General features: G+C 39.4%; 1 protein-coding gene across 5 annotated transcripts in view; it reads left to right on the forward strand.

Moving 5' to 3' along the window:
- The window catches only part of DCP1A (decapping mRNA 1A), a 62,612-nt gene that overhangs the window by 14,824 nt on the left and 28,696 nt on the right, over positions 1–19,092 (forward strand). For 4 of the 5 annotated variants that reach the window (XR_009542761.1, XM_060161582.1, XM_060161583.1 and 1 more), the window contains one exon: positions 14,790–14,856. Coding sequence is in view for 4 of the 5 variants with exons in the window: in XM_060161582.1 (XP_060017565.1) it covers positions 14,790–14,856 (67 nt within the window). In the remaining variant the exon portion in view is untranslated. Of the gene's footprint in view, positions 1–57; positions 205–14,789; positions 14,857–19,092 lie in introns of those variants that run through there. The other variant, XM_060161586.1, reaches the window with a different exon arrangement.

Genomic DNA, 19,092 nt, shown 5'->3' on the forward strand with positions numbered 1-19,092 from the left:
CATTCTTTGTGATCTTTGAATCCAGCACACTGCTTCTTACTTAGCCTGAAGAAAGGCAGGCAGTCTTCCCCCATCAGCAGCAGCTGCTGTGGTTGGTATGATTCTGCAATCAGTGAAAGAAGAAGGATCTGTGGCGCTGCATTAGTCTGGCCTTCTGAACCAAGATAAAGAGCCTTGCTGTTGCCACCTTTGTAGATTGAAGAGGTAAAAACACCATGAAAACAGTGACTTAGACTCTAAGGCTGATCTGGTGACACTGTTAGGTCAGACATATCAAAAATCTTTAATGCTTCCTGTCATAGGCCACCACTTAGTATTCTAGTAGAGCTCCATCAGGTACCTTCTTGTTAACTTCGTGAGCCTGTGAATGTGTCAGAATTTCCAAAGCAGATTCTTTTCATTATGCCTAATTAATTACTGGCTTTCCCACCCACCCCCACCCCGCCCCGCCCAAAGTAGTGTTGTCAGGGGAAAAGCAATTTTTATCATTTTTTTTAATTATAGTGTTATCTTAATTGTAAAGATTTAAAAGTTAACCATGTATGCTCCACTTATTTCTTTTAGGTAATTAATGTTTTCTCTTTCAAGAACTCAAAAAGGAAAGCAACATTTACTTATAGCTAAGTGGCAGAAACTTCTTACTATGTGTTGTATAGGTTTTCACCTTGTGTTAATATAGGGAAGCACACTGTGGAGGTGAAAAATTGAAACAGAGTAACCACTTGTCCAGGAAGATTTGAAGCCACTCTGGAGTGGGCAGAATAAACCTCAAGACAGCTCTCTGACATTCATTCCCCCGGAGGGTCCAGGCAGATCTGAGCTACTTGCAAAGTCACTGCTTCTAGGCATGCTCAACTTTTTCTTTTTGTTAGAGGAAGGCATAGGATAAGCATTTACTACCAACATTTTAAAAATTAGGGCATTTGGGCTTCCCTGGTGGTGCAGCAGTTAAGAATCCACCTGCCAATGTAGGGGACACGGGTTCGAGCCCTGGTCCGGGAAGATCCCACATGCTGCAGAGCAACTAAGCCCGTGCACCACAACTACTGAGCCTGCGCTCTAGAGCCCACGAACCACAACTACTGAGCCCACGAGCCACAACTACTGAAGCCCGTGTGCCTAGAGCCTGGGCTCCGCAACAAGAGAAGCCACTGCAATGAGAAGCCTGCGCACCGCAACGAAGAGTAGCCCCTGCTCGCTGCAGCTAGAGAAAGCCTGCGTTCAGCAACAGAGACTCAACGCAGCCAAAAATAAATAAATAAATAAAATTAAAAAAAAAAATTGGGGTATTTTACACACACACATCTGGAGTTCTACCTTTTCTTGTTATGATAAAATGGCATGTATGGCCACACAGCACCTGCATTCCTGCAAGCACTAACAGTCAGCAGAGCGCTGGGTAGGGCCTGCTCACCGGAGCCTTGCTGATCCATCACACCCTGAGGTCTCTTATACCCGCTTCGGCATTTGCCTTACAACCCTGGTTTGGATAATCTCTTAGTAAATTGGTAGAAAAACATGTAGGAGAGAAGTTAGAGAAAGGAGAGAAAAGAAGTTCCCCCTTTTCTTACACCACTGTCTGACCTGTTTCCCAAACCCCTAAGTGTAGATTTTTAGAAGCCCAGGAAACAGGAACTTGGCTGCATGGAAGCCAAGGGCCATGCTTCCCACCCTTTGTTGTCCCTTGTGATACATAAAAATGATAATATGGATTTGTGTGGGACACTGGGATGAATAGACCACTAGTGGGGGTTGGATGAATCCAACATTTTGGCACACCCATAATCACTTGCAGCTCAGGGGAAGCTCTGCCTTAGGGAGTGGCAAGTACTGTGTGGCAATAATGGCGAAAGATCCTGACAGCAGAGGTGAAACCCTAGTGTGATTCACTATTTTATTCAGGGTTGCCCATCATTAAAGAATAAAAAGTTTATAAATAGGAATCATCAGTTGTGATATTTTGGGGTTTATTTTCCTAGTCCCCCAAAACATTCAGTGGTCATTTCATGTGTCTGAATCCTATACTGAAATTACAGTGTTAAAAGGGACTTTGGAAGCAGTATTGCTGGTAAATATTTTTGGACTTGATTTAATTTAGAGAGGGGAACCAAATTTAGAAACAAACCAAAGAGCTTGCAAAATAGCATTTTTAATTTCCTGGCCTAAGTCTTTTAATCAGTGTTTACTAAATGGACATTATAATTTAAATTTTAGAAGGTGTGCTCTTTCTCTGCCATGTTAGTGTTCAGTGGTATTTTAATATGTGTGTTCTTTTGTCCAAAAAAGGTAAGCTGCTGACATAACCCAGTTACACTTACCAGCCTTACTTATAGATTCACAGCATTGCCTCACCTGCCTGTTTGCCACCTACCACAGTCTCCAGTCGTAATCCCAGGTCCGCAATCTTTGTCTCCATACCCCTTTTCCTGTGTGTGTGTGTGTGTGTGTGTGTTCTAAACCCCACCCCACCTCAGAGACTTTCTCTTCTCTCTCTTTCCCAACCTTTTGATACTGATAAGGAGCCACCAGGCTTATTCTTGTCTTAAAGGAAATGATCTGTCAAGGCATTTGCTTTTTCACTTGTCAGGGCAGGCTTGTGTTTGTATCATCTACTCCATTCTTAACAGTACTTTTATAATCAGAAGGGTCTTTCTCATTCTAGCGTAAATATTTTTGGTTATGTTGAAAGTACATTTTCTTGTTTTTGTTCCCCGGTCTTGGGGATCTTTGTGGGTGTCATCTTCATAAATTTTATAATAATTTTATAACTCAACCCCAAAAAGCTTTATCAAACCCCTTTTTCTGCTTGGCACCATACTGAGAAAATCTTCAGCCTCCTCAAATCCTTTTAGAAAGATCAGATCTAAATAATAAATGAATAAAAAGACAATGTGCATGAGAGTGATTCCCAGCTCTGTGACAGTTCACAGAATCTCTAGAAGTCTCGAGGGATTTTATAAAGGCTCCAAATTAATTTGGGTTTCCTTGATCTTGTGCGTGCCATATGCCACTGCAGATGAGAAGCAAAATGAGGTATAACATCAAATCATAATTGGCTCCTGGATCTTCAAACAGGACTCTCTAGGGAAATGGATGTCTTGCCCTTCAGCTTTTTAAAATTTATCAGTATTAAACAATCCAATAACTTTAATCTTTGTCGATTGTATTTTTCATACTTTCAAAAGAAAAGGGCTGTCACTTGAAAAGCAATGGAGAGTTTCCCTGGTGGCTCAGTGGTTAAGAATCCTCCTGCTGATGCAGGGGACATGGGTTCAAGCCCTGATCTGGGAAGATCCCACATGCCGCAGAGCAACTAAGCCCATGCGCCACAACTACTGAGCCCGCGTGCCTAGAGCCCGTGCTCTGCAACAAGAGAAGCCGCCGCAGTGAGAAGCCCATGCACCGCAGCTAGAGAAAGCCCGCACATAGCAACAAAGACCCAATGCAGCCAAAAATAAAATAAATAATTTTTTTAAGTTATAAAAAAAAAAGAAAAGCAATGGAAACGTTTAATTTTGAATATACTTTTCTGCACTTTGCTATTTTTTATGGACGTACAACATAAAGGTATTTAAATGTCCTGTCACACCCCCTAACTCTTCAGTAACAGCATGACTTACTTGGGACAATGGTTAACAGCCATGATATGTGATGGGTGTCCAATAACTAAATAATTTGCTTTCATATTGATAAAAGCCACTTATAAAGCAGGATGCCATTATTATTTACCATAGCAAAATTATACGGTATTGCCACATCCCTAAATCCTCTGTGGTATAATTGATCAAGATGTTTCAGCAAGCAAATTGTTGACAAAAATGTGTTGGGCCTTAGAGTGTAAGTTCTCTTGAGGGAAGAATACTTAGCTTTGGTTTAGAGACAAGGTCTTCCATGGTTTTATCTATCTGGTGAACTTGTCTGTCTTTCCTCACCAGTGACAGTGACAGGCTTAGTGGCAGCTCCCTGGGCCTCCTTGCCAGTTGCATGCACTGAGCATTTGATATGTTGGCAGACAGAGCTGATTCTTTGATGCGTGTCTGAACCTCTACAGGTCTGCTTTTGGCAGAATCGAGTGTGACTCTTATCCTTTACCCATTAAGCTATCATTATGGCTTCCTTATCTTTATTTCTTCTGCAGCATGCCTTTGAAAGTGTTTGGCTCTTTTTTGGCTGTTTACTTGATAATGTACAAGCGTGGAAAGTGTGCATCTTATTTCTAAATTATAGTGTATTTCTTCAAAGGAAAGGGGGTAGGGCTTAAGTAAAGATTTGTCAAAGTAAGTTGACAGCTCGGGTGGACTTACTTTGATTATTGATATGGAATTCTTTCTTAAGAGTTTCGTTTGCAAATCCCCTATGAAAACATACTTAAATGCCTCTACTTAGCCCCCAGTAATATTGTGTGTTCCTCTCTGAGCCTGATGTACTGCATATCATCCTTTTTTCTCATCAGTCTAAGTTGTATGGGGTTGTCTGTTAGAGAAATATTAGTATCTTTTGTATTTGGCCTCTTGTATTTTGTGTGTTCTTTAGCCAAGGTCAGATGAGGCATATTTAGAGAAAGGTAGTTGTGTGTGATTGCCATATATGAAGTCTTTTCAGAACCCCAATCCAATTTACTCTATGTTGGAGCAATTCTTAGCTGCAAGGAACATAACTTAAGAGCCTGTGGTAGATAATGCTTAGCAATTATCTCCTCTGTAACAGGATTGCTTCTGTGCTTCTTCCATTGGGATGTCAAAGGTAAGTTTAATCTGTCGACTTACATCATATAAAATATTCCAGAATTATCTATTATTCAAGGATATTAACTCTGTTTGAAGCATTGGTAGTGTTTTGAAGTTCTGTGAACAGAAGAGGGGCGATGAAAATGGATTCCAAACACAGGGAACTATTCACAGCAGGCTGACGGCTCAGAAAACAAAAGCAAGCCTGGGCTGCTTCATGGTAGGACGCATGGCCAGATGTGGGGTCAGAGAAACCCCCTTGTTACCAGAGTAGGGAAAAAAAAAATCCATGTTCATGATCTTCATTGATTAAAATGAAACCATTCACTTACTCTGTATATCAATGTTTTATCTCACTCTACAATGGCAATAAAAAAGCCAATTAAACTTTTATTTCCATTGAAAAGAAACTGTTAAAGTTGTGATTGGCCACAAAGTCTTTTATAGAATGTAATGACCTTAATTCAGGGTGAAACAAAAAATTCGCCATTAAAATAGCTTTCAGTGTACACTAAAAACTATGACATTAATCAAAGAAATTGAAGAAGATACATTGGACTTCCCTGGTGGCACAGTGGTTTAGAATCTGCCTGCCAATACAGGGGACACGGGTTCGAGCCCTGGTCCGGGAAGATCCCACGTGCCGCGGAGCAACTAAGCTCATGCGCCACAACTACTAAGCCTGCACTCTAGAGCCCGCGAGCCACACTACTGAGCCCATGTGCCACAACTACTGAAGCCTGCACGCCTAGAATCTATGCTCCGCAACAAGAGAAGCCACCACAGTGAGAAGCCCACACACTGCAACGAAGAGTAGCCCCCTGCTCGCCACAACTAGAGGAAGCCCGCATACAGCAACAAAGACCCAATGCGGCCATAAATAAATAAATAAATTTATAAAAAGAAAAAAAAGATATCCCATGCTCATGGATTGGAAGAATTAATAGCATTAAAATGTCCATACTACCCAAAGCAATCTACAGATTCAGTCCCTGTCAAAATTCCAATGACATTTTTCACCAAAATAGAACAAACAATCCTAATATTTGTATGAAACCACATAGACCCTGAAGAGCCAAAGAAATCTTTTTTTTTTTTTTTTTTTGCAGTACACGGGCCTCTCACTGTTGGGGCCCCTCCCATTGCGGAGCACAGGCTCCAGATGCACAGGCTCAGTGGCCATGGCTCACGGGCCGAGCCGCTCTGTGGCATGTGGGATCTCCCCAGACCGGGGCACGAACCCGTGTCCCCTGCATCGGCAGGCGGACTCTCAACCACTGCGCCACCAGGGAAGCCCCCTTTTTTTAAAATATTTTATTTATTTATTTATTTGGCTACATTGCGTCTTTAGTTTAGGCATGTGAGATCTTTCCTTGCAGCACACAGGCTCTCTAGTTGTGGCGTGCAGGCTCCAGAGCTCACGGGCTTAGTTGCCCCGCGGCACGTGGGATCTTAGTTCCCTGACCAGGGCTTGAACTCGCGTCCCCTGCTTTGGAAGGTTGATTCTTAACCATTGGACCACCAGGGAAGTCCTGAGCCAAAGTAATTTTGAGAAAGAACAACAAAGCTGGAGGCATTACCCTCCCTGATTTCAAACTATATTATAAAGCTGTAGTAATCAAAACAGTATGGTATTGGCATAAAAACACACATAGGTCAATGGAACAGAATAGAGAGCCCACAAATAAACCTAGGCATGTATGGCTGATTAACTTATGACAGAGAAGCCAAGAATACACAATGGGGAAAGAACAGTCTCTGATAAATGGTATTGGGAGAACTGAACACACAATGGAATATTATTCAGCCATAAAAAAGAATGAAATCCTTCCATTTGGTTGGCCTTTGAGGGCATTATGCTAAGTGAAATAAGTCAGATGGAAAAAATAATACCGCATGATCCCACTTATATGTGGAATCAACCAAAAATGGAGATCATAGATATAGAGAACAGGTTTGTGGTTGCCTGAGGTGGGTAGGTAAAATGGGCGAGGGAAGTCAAAAGGTACAAATTTCCAGTTATAAAATGAATAAGTCATGTGAATGTAATGTACAGCATGGTGACTATGGTTAATAGTACTGTATTGCATATTTGAATGTAGCTAAGAGAGTGGATCTTAAAAGTTCTCATCACAAGAAAAAAAATTTTTTTGTAACTGTGTATGGTTGATGGATGTTAACTGGCCTTGTAATTATTTTGCAGTATACACAAATATCAAATCATGGCACTGTACACCTGAAACTAATATATGTCATTTATACCTTAATTTTTTTAAAAAAAAAGCTTTTTATTAACAGTGGCTTCCTAAATGAATGTGTATTGGTAATATCAATATATGTTAATGTGTATTGATGAAATTCAAATCGTAGTTATAAAAAAGGATTTTTAATTTATTTAAAGTTTCTTGTGCTAGCATTTATATTTTTTATATTCTGTCAGTCTTTTAGTGTATAATTTTTAACTTATTCAGTTATTTATACTTTATTCTTTTATGTGTTGCTTTAGTCTTCAAGCATAATTAAAGCCCATTAACTCTTTTGTTTCTACAAAATATTTTACATTATTTCAACTAATGAGGCATTGGGTGTATAGTGGCAGGATTATTGGCCTAGGAATGAGAAGACCTGAGTTCTAGTTATAAGGCTATTTTTCTCTGATTTATTAATGTCATGTAGTCTTTCCATGAGCTTCAGTTTTCCATCCATAAGCATACATAATGAGACTAATGATCCAAACAAAATGGCATAGATTTGTCTTTCTTTGCTTCTACCCTGTTAAGTACAACTATAAAAACCAGAAGTAACACAAAAGACAATCAGGAAAACTCTGAACAGTAGAAAGAGGAAGATGATCTGGTGCAGGACCCAGAACTCAAAGAACAACACAGCAGCAGGTTGTCTTACAACCCTCCCACCCAACAGAAGAAGGGGACCCAGGCCTGGTGTTTCTTGACCTCCAATGTAGCAAAGGAGGGTGCCCCAGTTAGGCTCATTCCTCTCCCAGATCAAATGGGAATCCTGTCAACAGTACCAGGTGAGCCCAGCAAAACTGGCAGGAAGGATTGGAAGCCCTACTGACAATAAGTGGCCACTGGGGTAATATGTTCCCTCCTTTTCATGAAGATGTGGTGGGAGCAGGGGAGGAGTCACATCACAACCAGCCTGGCCTGGGTAGCAGTCTTCATCTCTGAAGGTCAGAGGCTCCCCACTAAAGGCATACCAGATGGCCTAGCCATGGGAAACTTCTCTCACCCCTTCAAGCAACACTGCCTAGGAGTCTACTAAATTCCCACCTCAAGAAATTAGGAAAAGAAGAACAAAATAAAATAACTCAAAGCATACAGAAGTAAGGAAAGAACAAAGATGAGAACAGAAAAATCAGTGACATTGAAAAGATGAAAATAGAGAAAAACCAATGAAACAAAAAGTTGATTCTTTGAGGGCTTCCCTGGTGGCGCAGTGGTTGAGAGTCCGCCTGCTGATGCAGGGGACGCGGGTTCGTGCCCCGGTCTGGGAAGATCCCACGTGCCGCGGAGCAGCTGGGCCCATGAGCCATGGCTGCTGAGCCTGTGCATCCGCAGCCTGTGCTCAGCAACAGGAGAGGCCACAACAGTGAGAGGCCCGCATACTGCAAAAAAAAAAAAAAAAAGTTCTTTGAAAAAGTCAATAAAATTGATAAACCTTTAGTAATGACTAACAAAAGCAAAAACACGACACAGATTAGCAATATCAGGAATGAAATAGTGGACGTTGTTACCCCCAAACTGGGTTTGCCTCTTGGTGGGTGTCGAGCCAAAAGACAAAACCAAGCCAAAGATCAGTAGAAGGAAGGATTTTTTTTTTGTTTTTTTGTTTTTGGGGTTTTTTTTTTTTTTGCGGTACGCGGGCCTCTCACTGTTGTGGCCTCTCCCGTTGCGGAGCACAGGCTCCAAATGCGCAGGCTCAGCGGCCATGGCTCACGGGCCGAGCCGCTCCGCGGCATGTGGGATCTTCCCGGACCGACCGGGGCACGAACCCTTGTCCCCTGCATCGGCAGGCGGACTCTCAACCACTGCACCACCAGGGAAACCCGGAAGGATTTATTATTACTTGCAGCAATTAAGAACTACTGGGCTTTCCCAAAGCAGGGTTTCCCTGAACAGCAAAATTGGGGGAGTTTTAAGCTAAGGATACATGCATATTCATGAAGGGGCTTGAGTGGTCCACAGAGTCCAAGCTTCTATAGTTGATTGAGGGTCAGAAAAGGTCAACATCATCATTCCTTAGGTTTCAGTTGATCTGGTGGTTGAGCTTTTCAGGCTAGTCTTACCATTGAAACAGAACAGGGAGTCTAAGACTGATATGTTATCTTTGTTATTGTTACTTCTCTTGCCTGATAATAGCTTATTTCTGCATTCTTTTGTTTCCTTAAGATCATTAGTTACTGGGACCTGTTCAGGGGCAAGCATGATGGCCAGGCTTAGAACACAAAATGTCTTAGGCCAAAAATGGCTTCTCTTCTGTCAAGAAAGCTGTGCCTGGTTCTCTTTCTCCTGGGACCTCCTACCGTATCTGCTTACAATGTCACTACACATCCTCTGTAATAAGAGAATGCTATTAACAACTTTATACTCATAAACTTGACAACTTAGAAGAAATGGACCAATTTCTTGAAAAAAACAAACTGCAAAACTCAACCGAGATAAAATAGATAACATGAGTAGTCCTATAGCCATGAAAGAAATTGAATCCATAATTTTAAAGCTCTCAAAAAAGAAATCTTCAGGCCCAGATGGTTTTACTGGAGAATTCAAAGAAGAATTAACACTAATTTTACACAGTTTGTTCCAGAAAAAAGAAAAGGAAGGAACTCTTCTCAACTGATTGTGTAAGACCAGTATTTACTCTAATACCCAAACAAGACAAAGATAGTACAAAAAAAAGAAGACCACAAACCAGTATCTCTCATGAACTTAGATGAAAAAAATCCTTAACCAAATATTAGCAAAGCCAACAATATATAGAAAAGAAATATAAATTATGCCCAAATGGGCCTTATTCCAAATCTGCAAAGCTTGTTCAATATTAAAAATCAGTCACTCTAATCCACCATATCATAAGTGAAAGGCTGAATGTCTTCCTTCTAAGATTGAAAACAAGACAAGGATATCCATTGTCATCACTGCTATTCAACATAGCACTAGAAGATCTAGCCACTGCAATAAGGCGAAAAAGAAAAAAGAAGAGGGCTACAGATTGGAAAAGAAGAAATAAAACTGTCTCTATTCACAAATGACATGATTGTCTATGTATAAACTCCTAGAACAAATAAGTGAGTTTGGTAAGGTCTGAGGATACAAGATCAACACACAAAAATCAATCAGACTTCTACATACTAACAATGAACCTGTGGAAACCCAAGTTAAAAACAATATCATTCATAATCTCTACAAAGAAAATTAAATACTTAGAGTAAACATAACAAAAAATATACAGGGTATGTGTGCTGAAAATTACAAAATGAAAGAAATCAAAACCTAAATAAATGGAGAGATGTGCTATATCTGTGCATTGAAGGACTTGACATACTAAAGATGTCAGTTCTTCCTAAGTCCTGTCAAAATCCCAGCAAGGATTTTTTTAGGCATAGACAAACTTATTCTAAAATTTATATGGAAAGACACAGACCCTAGAAGCTAAAACGATCTTGGAAAAAGAAGCATAAAGTGGAGGAATTATTCTTCCCAATATTAAAGCCTATATATAGCTGCAGTAATCAAGATGATGTGGTATTGGTAGAGGGATAAACAAATAAATAGGACAGAATAAAGAATCCAGAAATAGACACACACAAATATGCCCAACTCATATTTGACAAAGGTACAAGAGATCTCTCAATAGAAGAGAGCATTTTCAACAAATAATACTGGAACAGTTGCACCAAAAAGAAAAAAAAGAACCTTAACCTAAACCTTTTTTTCCCCAAAAAAACTTCAAAATGGATCACCATCTTAAATGTAAAACTATAAACCCTTTAGGGAAAAAACGGGATAAAAATTTTTATTTATTTTATTTATTTTACCTTTGGCTGCTTTGGGTCTTCATTGCTGCATGCAGGCATTCTCTAGATAACAGGGCCTACTCTTCATTGCGGTGCATGGGCATCTCATCGCAGTGGCTTCTCTTGTTGCAGAGCACAGTCTCTAGGCGCTCAGGCTTCCGTAGTTGTGGCTCACGGGCTCTAGACCACAGGCTCAGTAGTTGGGGTGCACGGGCTTAGTTGCTCCGCATCATGTGGGATCTTCCTGGACCAGGGCTGGAAACCTGTCCCCTGCATTGGCAAGGCAGATTCTTAACCACTGCACCACCAGGGAAGCCCAGGATAAAATTTTGAATCTAGGGGTCAGTAAATAGTTTTTAGACTTGACATCAAAAGCATAATCCATAAAAGGAAAAACTCATAAATTGCACCTTGTCAGAATTAAAAACTTTTGCTCTGGAAGGACCTCGTGAAGAGGATGAAAAAAAACTACAGACAAAGGAGAAAATATTTTCAAACCACAAGTCTGACAAAGGACTGGTATATTGAATATATGAAGAACTCTCAACAGTTTAAAAAACAATCCAATGGGTCAAAAGACATAAACAGACATTTGACTAGAGAGGATATACAGATGACAGGCAGATGAAAAGACGTTCAGTAACGTTAGCCATTAGGAAAATGTAAATTAAATCCACCATGAGTTACCACTATGCACCTATCAGAATGCATAAAGGTAAAAATAGAACAACAAATGCTGGCAAGGATGCACAGAGACTAGATGTGTCATCCACTGTAAAACTGGAAAGCAGTTTAACAGTTTCTCTTTAAAAAACATGGAACTACTGTGACTCAGTAACTGTACTTTTGGACATTTAACCCAGAGAAGTGAAAACTTAGGTTCACAAAAACCTATACCCGAACATAGCAGCTTTATGCATAATGGCCAAAAACTGGAAACACTCCAGATGTCCTTCAGTGGACAAATGGTTAAATAAACTAGTACATCCATACCATGAAATACTGTTCAGCAAAAAATGGGAACAAACTATTGATGCAAGCAACAACTTAGATGAATATCCAGAGAATTATGTTGAGACAGAAAAGTCAGTTGCAAAAAGTTGCATCCTCTATGTTTCCATTTATAATACATTCTTGAAATGGCAACGTTATAGAAATGGAGAACAGATTAGTGTGCTTGTCAGGGGTCAGAGATGGGGGAGGGGTACCAAGGGAGATGGCTGTGGCAATAAAAGGGCAACAGGGATCCCTGTGGTTACAGAAATGTTCTGTATCTTTTTTTTGAATATATATTTTTAAAATATTTATTTGGTTTTGCTGGGTCTTAGTTGCAGCAGGGCTGCAGTGGGCTCCTTAGTTGTGGCTTCCAGGCTCCTTAGTTGTGGCATGTGAACTCTTAGTTGTGGCATGCATGTGGGATCTAGTTCCCTGACCAGGGATCGAACCTGGGCCCCCTGCATTGGGAGGGCAGAGTCTTAACCGCTGGCCACCAGGGAAGTCCCAAAATGTTCTGTATCTTGATTTTATCAATGTCAGTAGTCTGGCTGTGATATTATGTTATAGTTTTACAAAATGTTACCACTGGAACAAACAAAGGGCACACAGGATCTCTGTTTATTTTTTGCAGTTGCATGTTAAGCTACAATTATTTCAAAACTAAAAGTTTAATTTTAAAAAATAAAAGCATATCTGCCCTTCCTGTGCCAGAGAGTCACAGTAAGTATGAAAGGGGGTGCAACCTGGGATGTGCTGTGTCACAGTGGGTGCACATGATAGCAATGAGCCATGCCTATCGCTATGTTTATTTTGACTTATGTATTCAGTATATCTACCTTATCCAGAAAGTATTTATATGTACGACACAGAGAATACAGCCAAAATTTTGTAATAACTGTAAATGGAAAGTAACCTTTAAAAATTGTATAAAAATTAAAAGTTCAAGTAAAAAAATAAATTAAAAAAGTATCTGGGGCTTCCCTGGTGGTGCAGTGGTTAAGAATCCACCTGCCAATGCAGGGCACACAGGTTCGAGCCCTGGTCTGGGAAGATCCCACATGCCACAGAGCAACTAAGCCCATGCACCACAACTACTGAGCCCACGTGCCACAACTACTGAAGCCCTGTGCTCCTCAACAAGAGAAGCTACTGCAATGAGAAGCCCACACACCGCATCAAAGAGTAGCTCCCGCTCACCACAACTAGAGAAAGCCCGTGCAGCAACGAAGACCCAACACAGCCAAAAATAAAGAATAAATAAAGAAAATAAATTTTTTTTAAAAAGCATCTACAGTAGTTTTGAACTTACCTGGTAGCACAGTGGTTAGGAATCCGCCTGCCAATGCAGGGGACAAGGGTTTGAGCCCTGGTCTGGGAATATCCCACATGCTGCAGAGCAACTAAGCCCATCCGCCACAACTACTGAGCTTGCACTCTAGAACCCGCAAGCCACAACTACTGAGCCCACGTGCCACAACTACTGAAGCCCGTGCTCCACAGCAAGAGAAGCCACCGCAATGAGAAACCTGTGCACCACAACGAAGAGTGGCCCCCGCTCACTGCAACTAGAGAAAGCCCGTGTGCAGAAAGGAAGACCCAACGCAGCCAAAAATAAATAAATAGAAATAAATAAGTATTTTTTAAAAAGTATTTACAGTAGTTTTATATTTAGTCATCTTTATAAAGTTCATCTATCCATTCACCAGTGTTTTTCTTTATTTTTTTATTGAAGTATAATTGATTTACGATGTTAATTTCTGCTGTACAGCAGTGTGACTCAGCTATATACATATATACATTCTTTTTTATTATCTTTTTCATTATGGTTTATCCCAGGATATTGAATATAGTTCCCTGTGCTATACAGCAGGAGCTTGTTTATTATTCAGTGTTTTGTGGGGGCTTTCTTAGTGGTAATCACCATACTGGGAATAAAAGATTGGAAAAGAAGTGTGATATGGAGCTCAGCCTGGGCACTTCCATTTCACGTGTGAATAGAGTCGATCATAGGATGGGTCTGGAGTTGGTGTTTGTTTTTTAAAGCTTTGTTTTTACTGTAATGTGGTATTAATTTTATATTTTTAAATTTCAAGAGACTCATAAAGGTTCTGGTGTTTGGTTTTGGAACATGGTTTTCAACGATTAAGACACCTTTTTCCCCACATTTGACTATCAATTTGGAAAGCATTTTACAATTATCAAGTGAAGAAAAACAAAACCTAAAAGTTGCAGGTTAAATTTTATTGAGACCTTTCTGAGGACTATTGCCCAGGAGATAGCTTCTCAGATAACTCTGAAGAATGCTCCAAAGAGGTAAGGGAGGAGCCAGGATATGTAGGAGTTTTTGCTGAAAACATGTAGTTGAACATCAAAATATTACTGCTAATCACAAAAAGTAGATACCTTAAGTTAATGATTTTTGTGCTTTTGTGTGTACGGGAAGATGCAAGGTCTGGGCCCATTGAAATTATTCCTTAGATAGACATCTTAGATATGCAACTATCTAGGGCCAGTATCCAGAGCACACAATGTTTGCTGTTTGTCTCCATCCTGAATTTGCCTTAGGGCTCACCATAGGGGGGTAGGGGGCGCTGCAGTGGCTGATGGCTTGATGGCAGGCTAGGGCAACATACGATATTTACTGGAATGGTAGGCAACGTTCCCTTTCCACACAATCAATGTTAATTCTTAGTTTAATTGGCAGCATTTTTTTTCTTGATAATGCATAAAATAATAGTTTATCTTGTACTTTAGTGGCATCTTAAGCTTGATGAGATCTGGTAATGATGTCTAAAACCAACAATTTTTGCAATTTTCATCTGAATATTTTAGCTGTCCTAATTTTATTAATAATTTTATTATTAAACAGTTTGCGGGGAGGCTTTTTTTTTCTTTAGAGTAACTGTTAACAGTTTGAGGTCCTCATGGTAAATTCTGTGACATTTTATGGTGATAATATGTTACTTACATATTACCCAAGTATTGAAACCTCATTTCCCCTTATTTTTTTTTCTTTGTTTTTCAAGTGTCAATATACAGTATCTGGTTTTATGACAAGAATGACTGTCACCGCATAGCCAAACTCATGGCCGAGTAAGTATTTCTGTTTACACCATAGATTTAATTAGTGATATATGGGAGATGAAAAAATGACTTTTCCCCTTTCTCTTTGTTACTGGAGTCCACTAACTCGTATTTTCCCCTGATTTCCTGTTATTGTCAAAGTTTGAAAAAGGCAGCAAAGCTTAAAGAAATCTAAAATTATCTATAATCCTACTACTTACTAGCATTACCGTTTTTGTCTGTTTGATTCCAGTCTTTTTCTTTACGTGTACCTTGGGTTGATGTGTGTGATTGTTTCTTACGTCCACTGAGAGAACAATGCACAACATAAAAGTTGTGAGTTAATTTTTATTCAGTGACCTTACTGAGCGCTATAGCCTGGGAGATAGCCTCAGAGAGCTCTGAGGAACTGCTCCCAGGAGGTAAAGGAGGAGCCAGGATATATATGAACTTTTTTTTAATATATATACATCAGAAAAAAACATCTACTTAAGATGTTACCACCAAGAGGAAAATACCATAGAAAAAAATATATTTACATAATTGAAACCAGCTAAAGACTACTTTGTTTTTAAACCAAAAAGGTAAGAAAAAAAAAGAATTCAAAATATGACCCTCAGCAATAGTAACAAGAATTTTAAAATACTTTAATAAAAAAAAAAGGAGCTAGCGAATGGAATGCCAAAAGAATGAGGATATATGAACTTTTTTGCTGAGAAAAACATGTAGTCAAGCATCAAAAGATTACTGCCAATAGCAAAGAACAGACATCTCAAGTTGATGATTTTAGTGCTTTTCTATGTATGAGAAGATGCAAGAATCTGGGGTCATTGAAATGATTCCTTAGATATGCATCTTAATCTAAGTACCAGTATATCCAAAGCACGGAATGTTTCCTGTTTTTCTCCATTCTGAATTCCTCTCAGGGCACACTCTCTGTGGGCAACTGCAGTAGCTATAGGCTTGATGTTTCTTGAACTGGAATGGCAAGCAACACTTTTTTCTTTACACTTACAAAAGTAAGATCATACTGTACATCCTACTTTTCATGTCAACAGCATTTTTCCAGGGCATTGTAGTATTTATAATGACTGCATTGTATTCAGTGCTGCAGACAGATCATAATTTAACTGTTAAACATGTGGTTAGAGCCATATGAACTGCCTAGCTCCAGAGGGTATCCTCTATATCCAGTGCACAGCCTAACCAGCACATGCAGTGGATCTGACTTAGGTTCTCTCCAGATATCCACTGTAGCAGGTAGAACTGTGTTCAGTAACTGATAGAGAACTTCTGCACACATCCGTGGCTACTTCCTTTAAGAGAACTTATTTTTGACACAGATTCTAGGTTTAGTAGTCCCCAATCCTCTAATGGATTATGTTCCAGGAGAGTTCTTATAAACCAGAATCTTGGAATTTGGAAAGTAATTTTCATTGGATTGATGTTCTGAGGGATGGTTCATCGACCTTTCTCAGACTGGCCCACAGAAGCCACCCCTCATGTGGCTTATCTGTATTGCTGGTATTGCCATTCTGGTTTCTGGGAGCCCAAGACACTTAGGTGCTGGAGGGGCCTGAGGTGCTACAGAGCTCTGGACAAACTGATGCAGTGGGTGGCAAGTTCTGGTGCACTTATATTTCCTTTGCAATTTTTGCCTGAATCTCCTCAGAAATGCAGACCTCTCTTTCCCCTCTGTCAAATCAAAATTCCCTTTGCTCTCCTGCAAGGTTTTTACCTACGTGCCTGGGGGAAAACAGTCTTAATTTTCTTTTTAACAGTCTAATTTTAAACTAATTCTTGTAAAAGTGTAAATAATTAGGCCCAAAATCTCAGTTCCAGGTATATTTGCATTTTAAAAGAAGTGCACATGGCTAAGGACACGTTTTAGTCCAGGACTGCTAACATGTCTCAATTGGATGTTTATCTGCTTCCTGCTTTGTTTGCTGTAGCTATGAGCCACTGGCAGGCCATGTTTATTACTGTGTGCACCCCAAGGACATTGTTCCTTATGAACTTGTGTCATTCATTTGAAAATGTGTTGTTGGCTCTCTAGAACCAGACTTTCTTTTTAGAACAACTTTTCTCTAAAAAAAAAAAAAAAGATAAACTTGTTTTTACAAACCCATTTATTTGACTATTTTGTAGTTCTGAAAGTGACAGCAGAGGCAGCTTCTGATAACTTAGAAGACAAAGATTTGTTGATTCTTGGTTGTCCTGAAATCCAGAATATTTTTCTTAAATATCTATGCTTTGGAATATATTAATATATAGACTTTCTCCTGCAGATTGAGAGCTTTTGGGCCCAAAGTGAGAGAACCTGGCTCTTGCAGAACTAACAGCTATTTGCAGGAAACCATTTTGAGCTTTTTTCTCTCTCAGGGCAGGTGGTACACCTAAGGCAAGACTTCAGAATGTAGATAAAGCAGAAGACTGAAGGCCTATCTGAAACTATTGTATTGAGCCTAGAAATAGGATGAGAAAGTAGAAACAGGAAGCAGAAAGGAAAAAGAAGGACATTCAGGGTTCCTTCACTAGAAATGCCCAAAAGAGGGACATTTGCTTAAGCTTGTTTTACTAGAAGCAGGGGTGGTATTGAAACTGATTAGTGAATGCCCTCATGAAACTGTTGATAGTGAGTTTTCAAGTGTCTGGCCTATTTATGGCTGAAGAGAATACCTAATGTTAACATTAACTTTGTGATAAATGGTGTTCTGGTCACCAAAGATAAAAAGGTTACTTTATCCTTCTTTGCTCTAACTTTGCCTGCATACAGCCTCTATTTGCTACATATTTCAGAATATCACCTCTCTTAACCAGAAATACAGGTAAAATTCTTTTGGGCATATTGTGCATCTAAATAAAAGTGCCCATTATTGCCCATTCTGTTAAATCTAGTTCTTATCACTGTTTTGACAGCCACAATATAATAAAAATTCTTCAAGTAAAAAATTGATTTATTCCGAAAGGTGTTACTAAGAACTGAGAAGCTATGTAGGAGAGCAAGAAGGTGGATTCAGGCGGATGTGGCCTATAACTGAGTATTAACTAATTAGTCATTTTTAATAGTACTCTTTTTTCTGATTATTAAAAGAGTGCCTGTTAATTATGGAAAATGAAGAGAAGTACAAAAAAAAAAAGTGAAATTGCTTGTAATCTACCATCAAGAAATAACCAATGTAGATCTCTCCAGTCTTTTTTTCCTTTGCAATAGGCCTCACAGTTGTCACAATACAGTATTTCTTTCCCAAGAGTTGATTACCAGTATGGATATAGATGAAACAATATTCTAATTGGTCTGATCCTCATATCACATGCTGTCTTCTTTCAGTCTGCCATCAAGTCCATGATTCTACATTTGTTTTATAAATAATAATCCTATTAAGAGCTGTAAGAATCTAAATAGAGAAACGACACCATTACCTTAAAGCAGCATTTTCCAAATAAGAATCCTGCTTCAAGATAAGATTCTACGGTCAAATAAATTTGGGGAAATCTATAAGCCCATCCTTGGAGAATCGTAATACATTTTAGCATGTTAAAAACTCAGAATGTTTTTGCTGTTTAAAAAAAAATCTGTTTAATATTCTTTAACCCAGTATTTTCAAATAAAAGAACCATCCCACACACACTACTGGGAGTTCCTGGACAGGCTGTTTTAAAGCAGTAAAGCTGACACTGGGTGGCCTGTTGTTGTCCTACTCCTCTTAGTCCATAAACAAGCCTTTTGCTACTGAATTGTTTTATTGCCTGTCATCATCACTGTCTGAAAGTTCTCAATTAATATGATTATCAAGTTGTGGCTGTACCTATAATATCCCATGGCAGGTAGGCCTATTCATTACAGTTGGGATTGAAACCCGAATGGATCTTTAAAAGAAAAAAAGACTAGTTGCCTCATTAAAATTTATTACTTTTATTTCAAGCTTGAAGAAAAATATAAGAAACAATAAAATATCCATGTGCTCACCACCCAGCTTTCAGTTTCTCACATTTTGCTATAATTGCTTCAGACTTTAATATGTGGCAGGGGAGAGAGGATGTTCCTAAGAAATGAAACCCCTCAGATAGATTTGAAGACCACAACCCTCGACTTAGACCTTGACTTTTCATGCTTTATATATTTTCAAGTGCAGAATTAGCTTAAGCAGCACCAATCAAAATAAAGAGCATCACCACAGTCACCCTAACCTCAGTCACCCACTTAGTGATTTTTTTAAGGAGAGAACAAGGGAAATCTTTTGTTTGCTTGTAGTGCTGTCGTTA

The sequence above is a fragment of the Lagenorhynchus albirostris genome, chromosome 10, assembly GCF_949774975.1.
Source record: "Lagenorhynchus albirostris chromosome 10, mLagAlb1.1, whole genome shotgun sequence".
Classification (NCBI taxonomy): Eukaryota; Metazoa; Chordata; class Mammalia; order Artiodactyla; family Delphinidae; genus Lagenorhynchus; species Lagenorhynchus albirostris.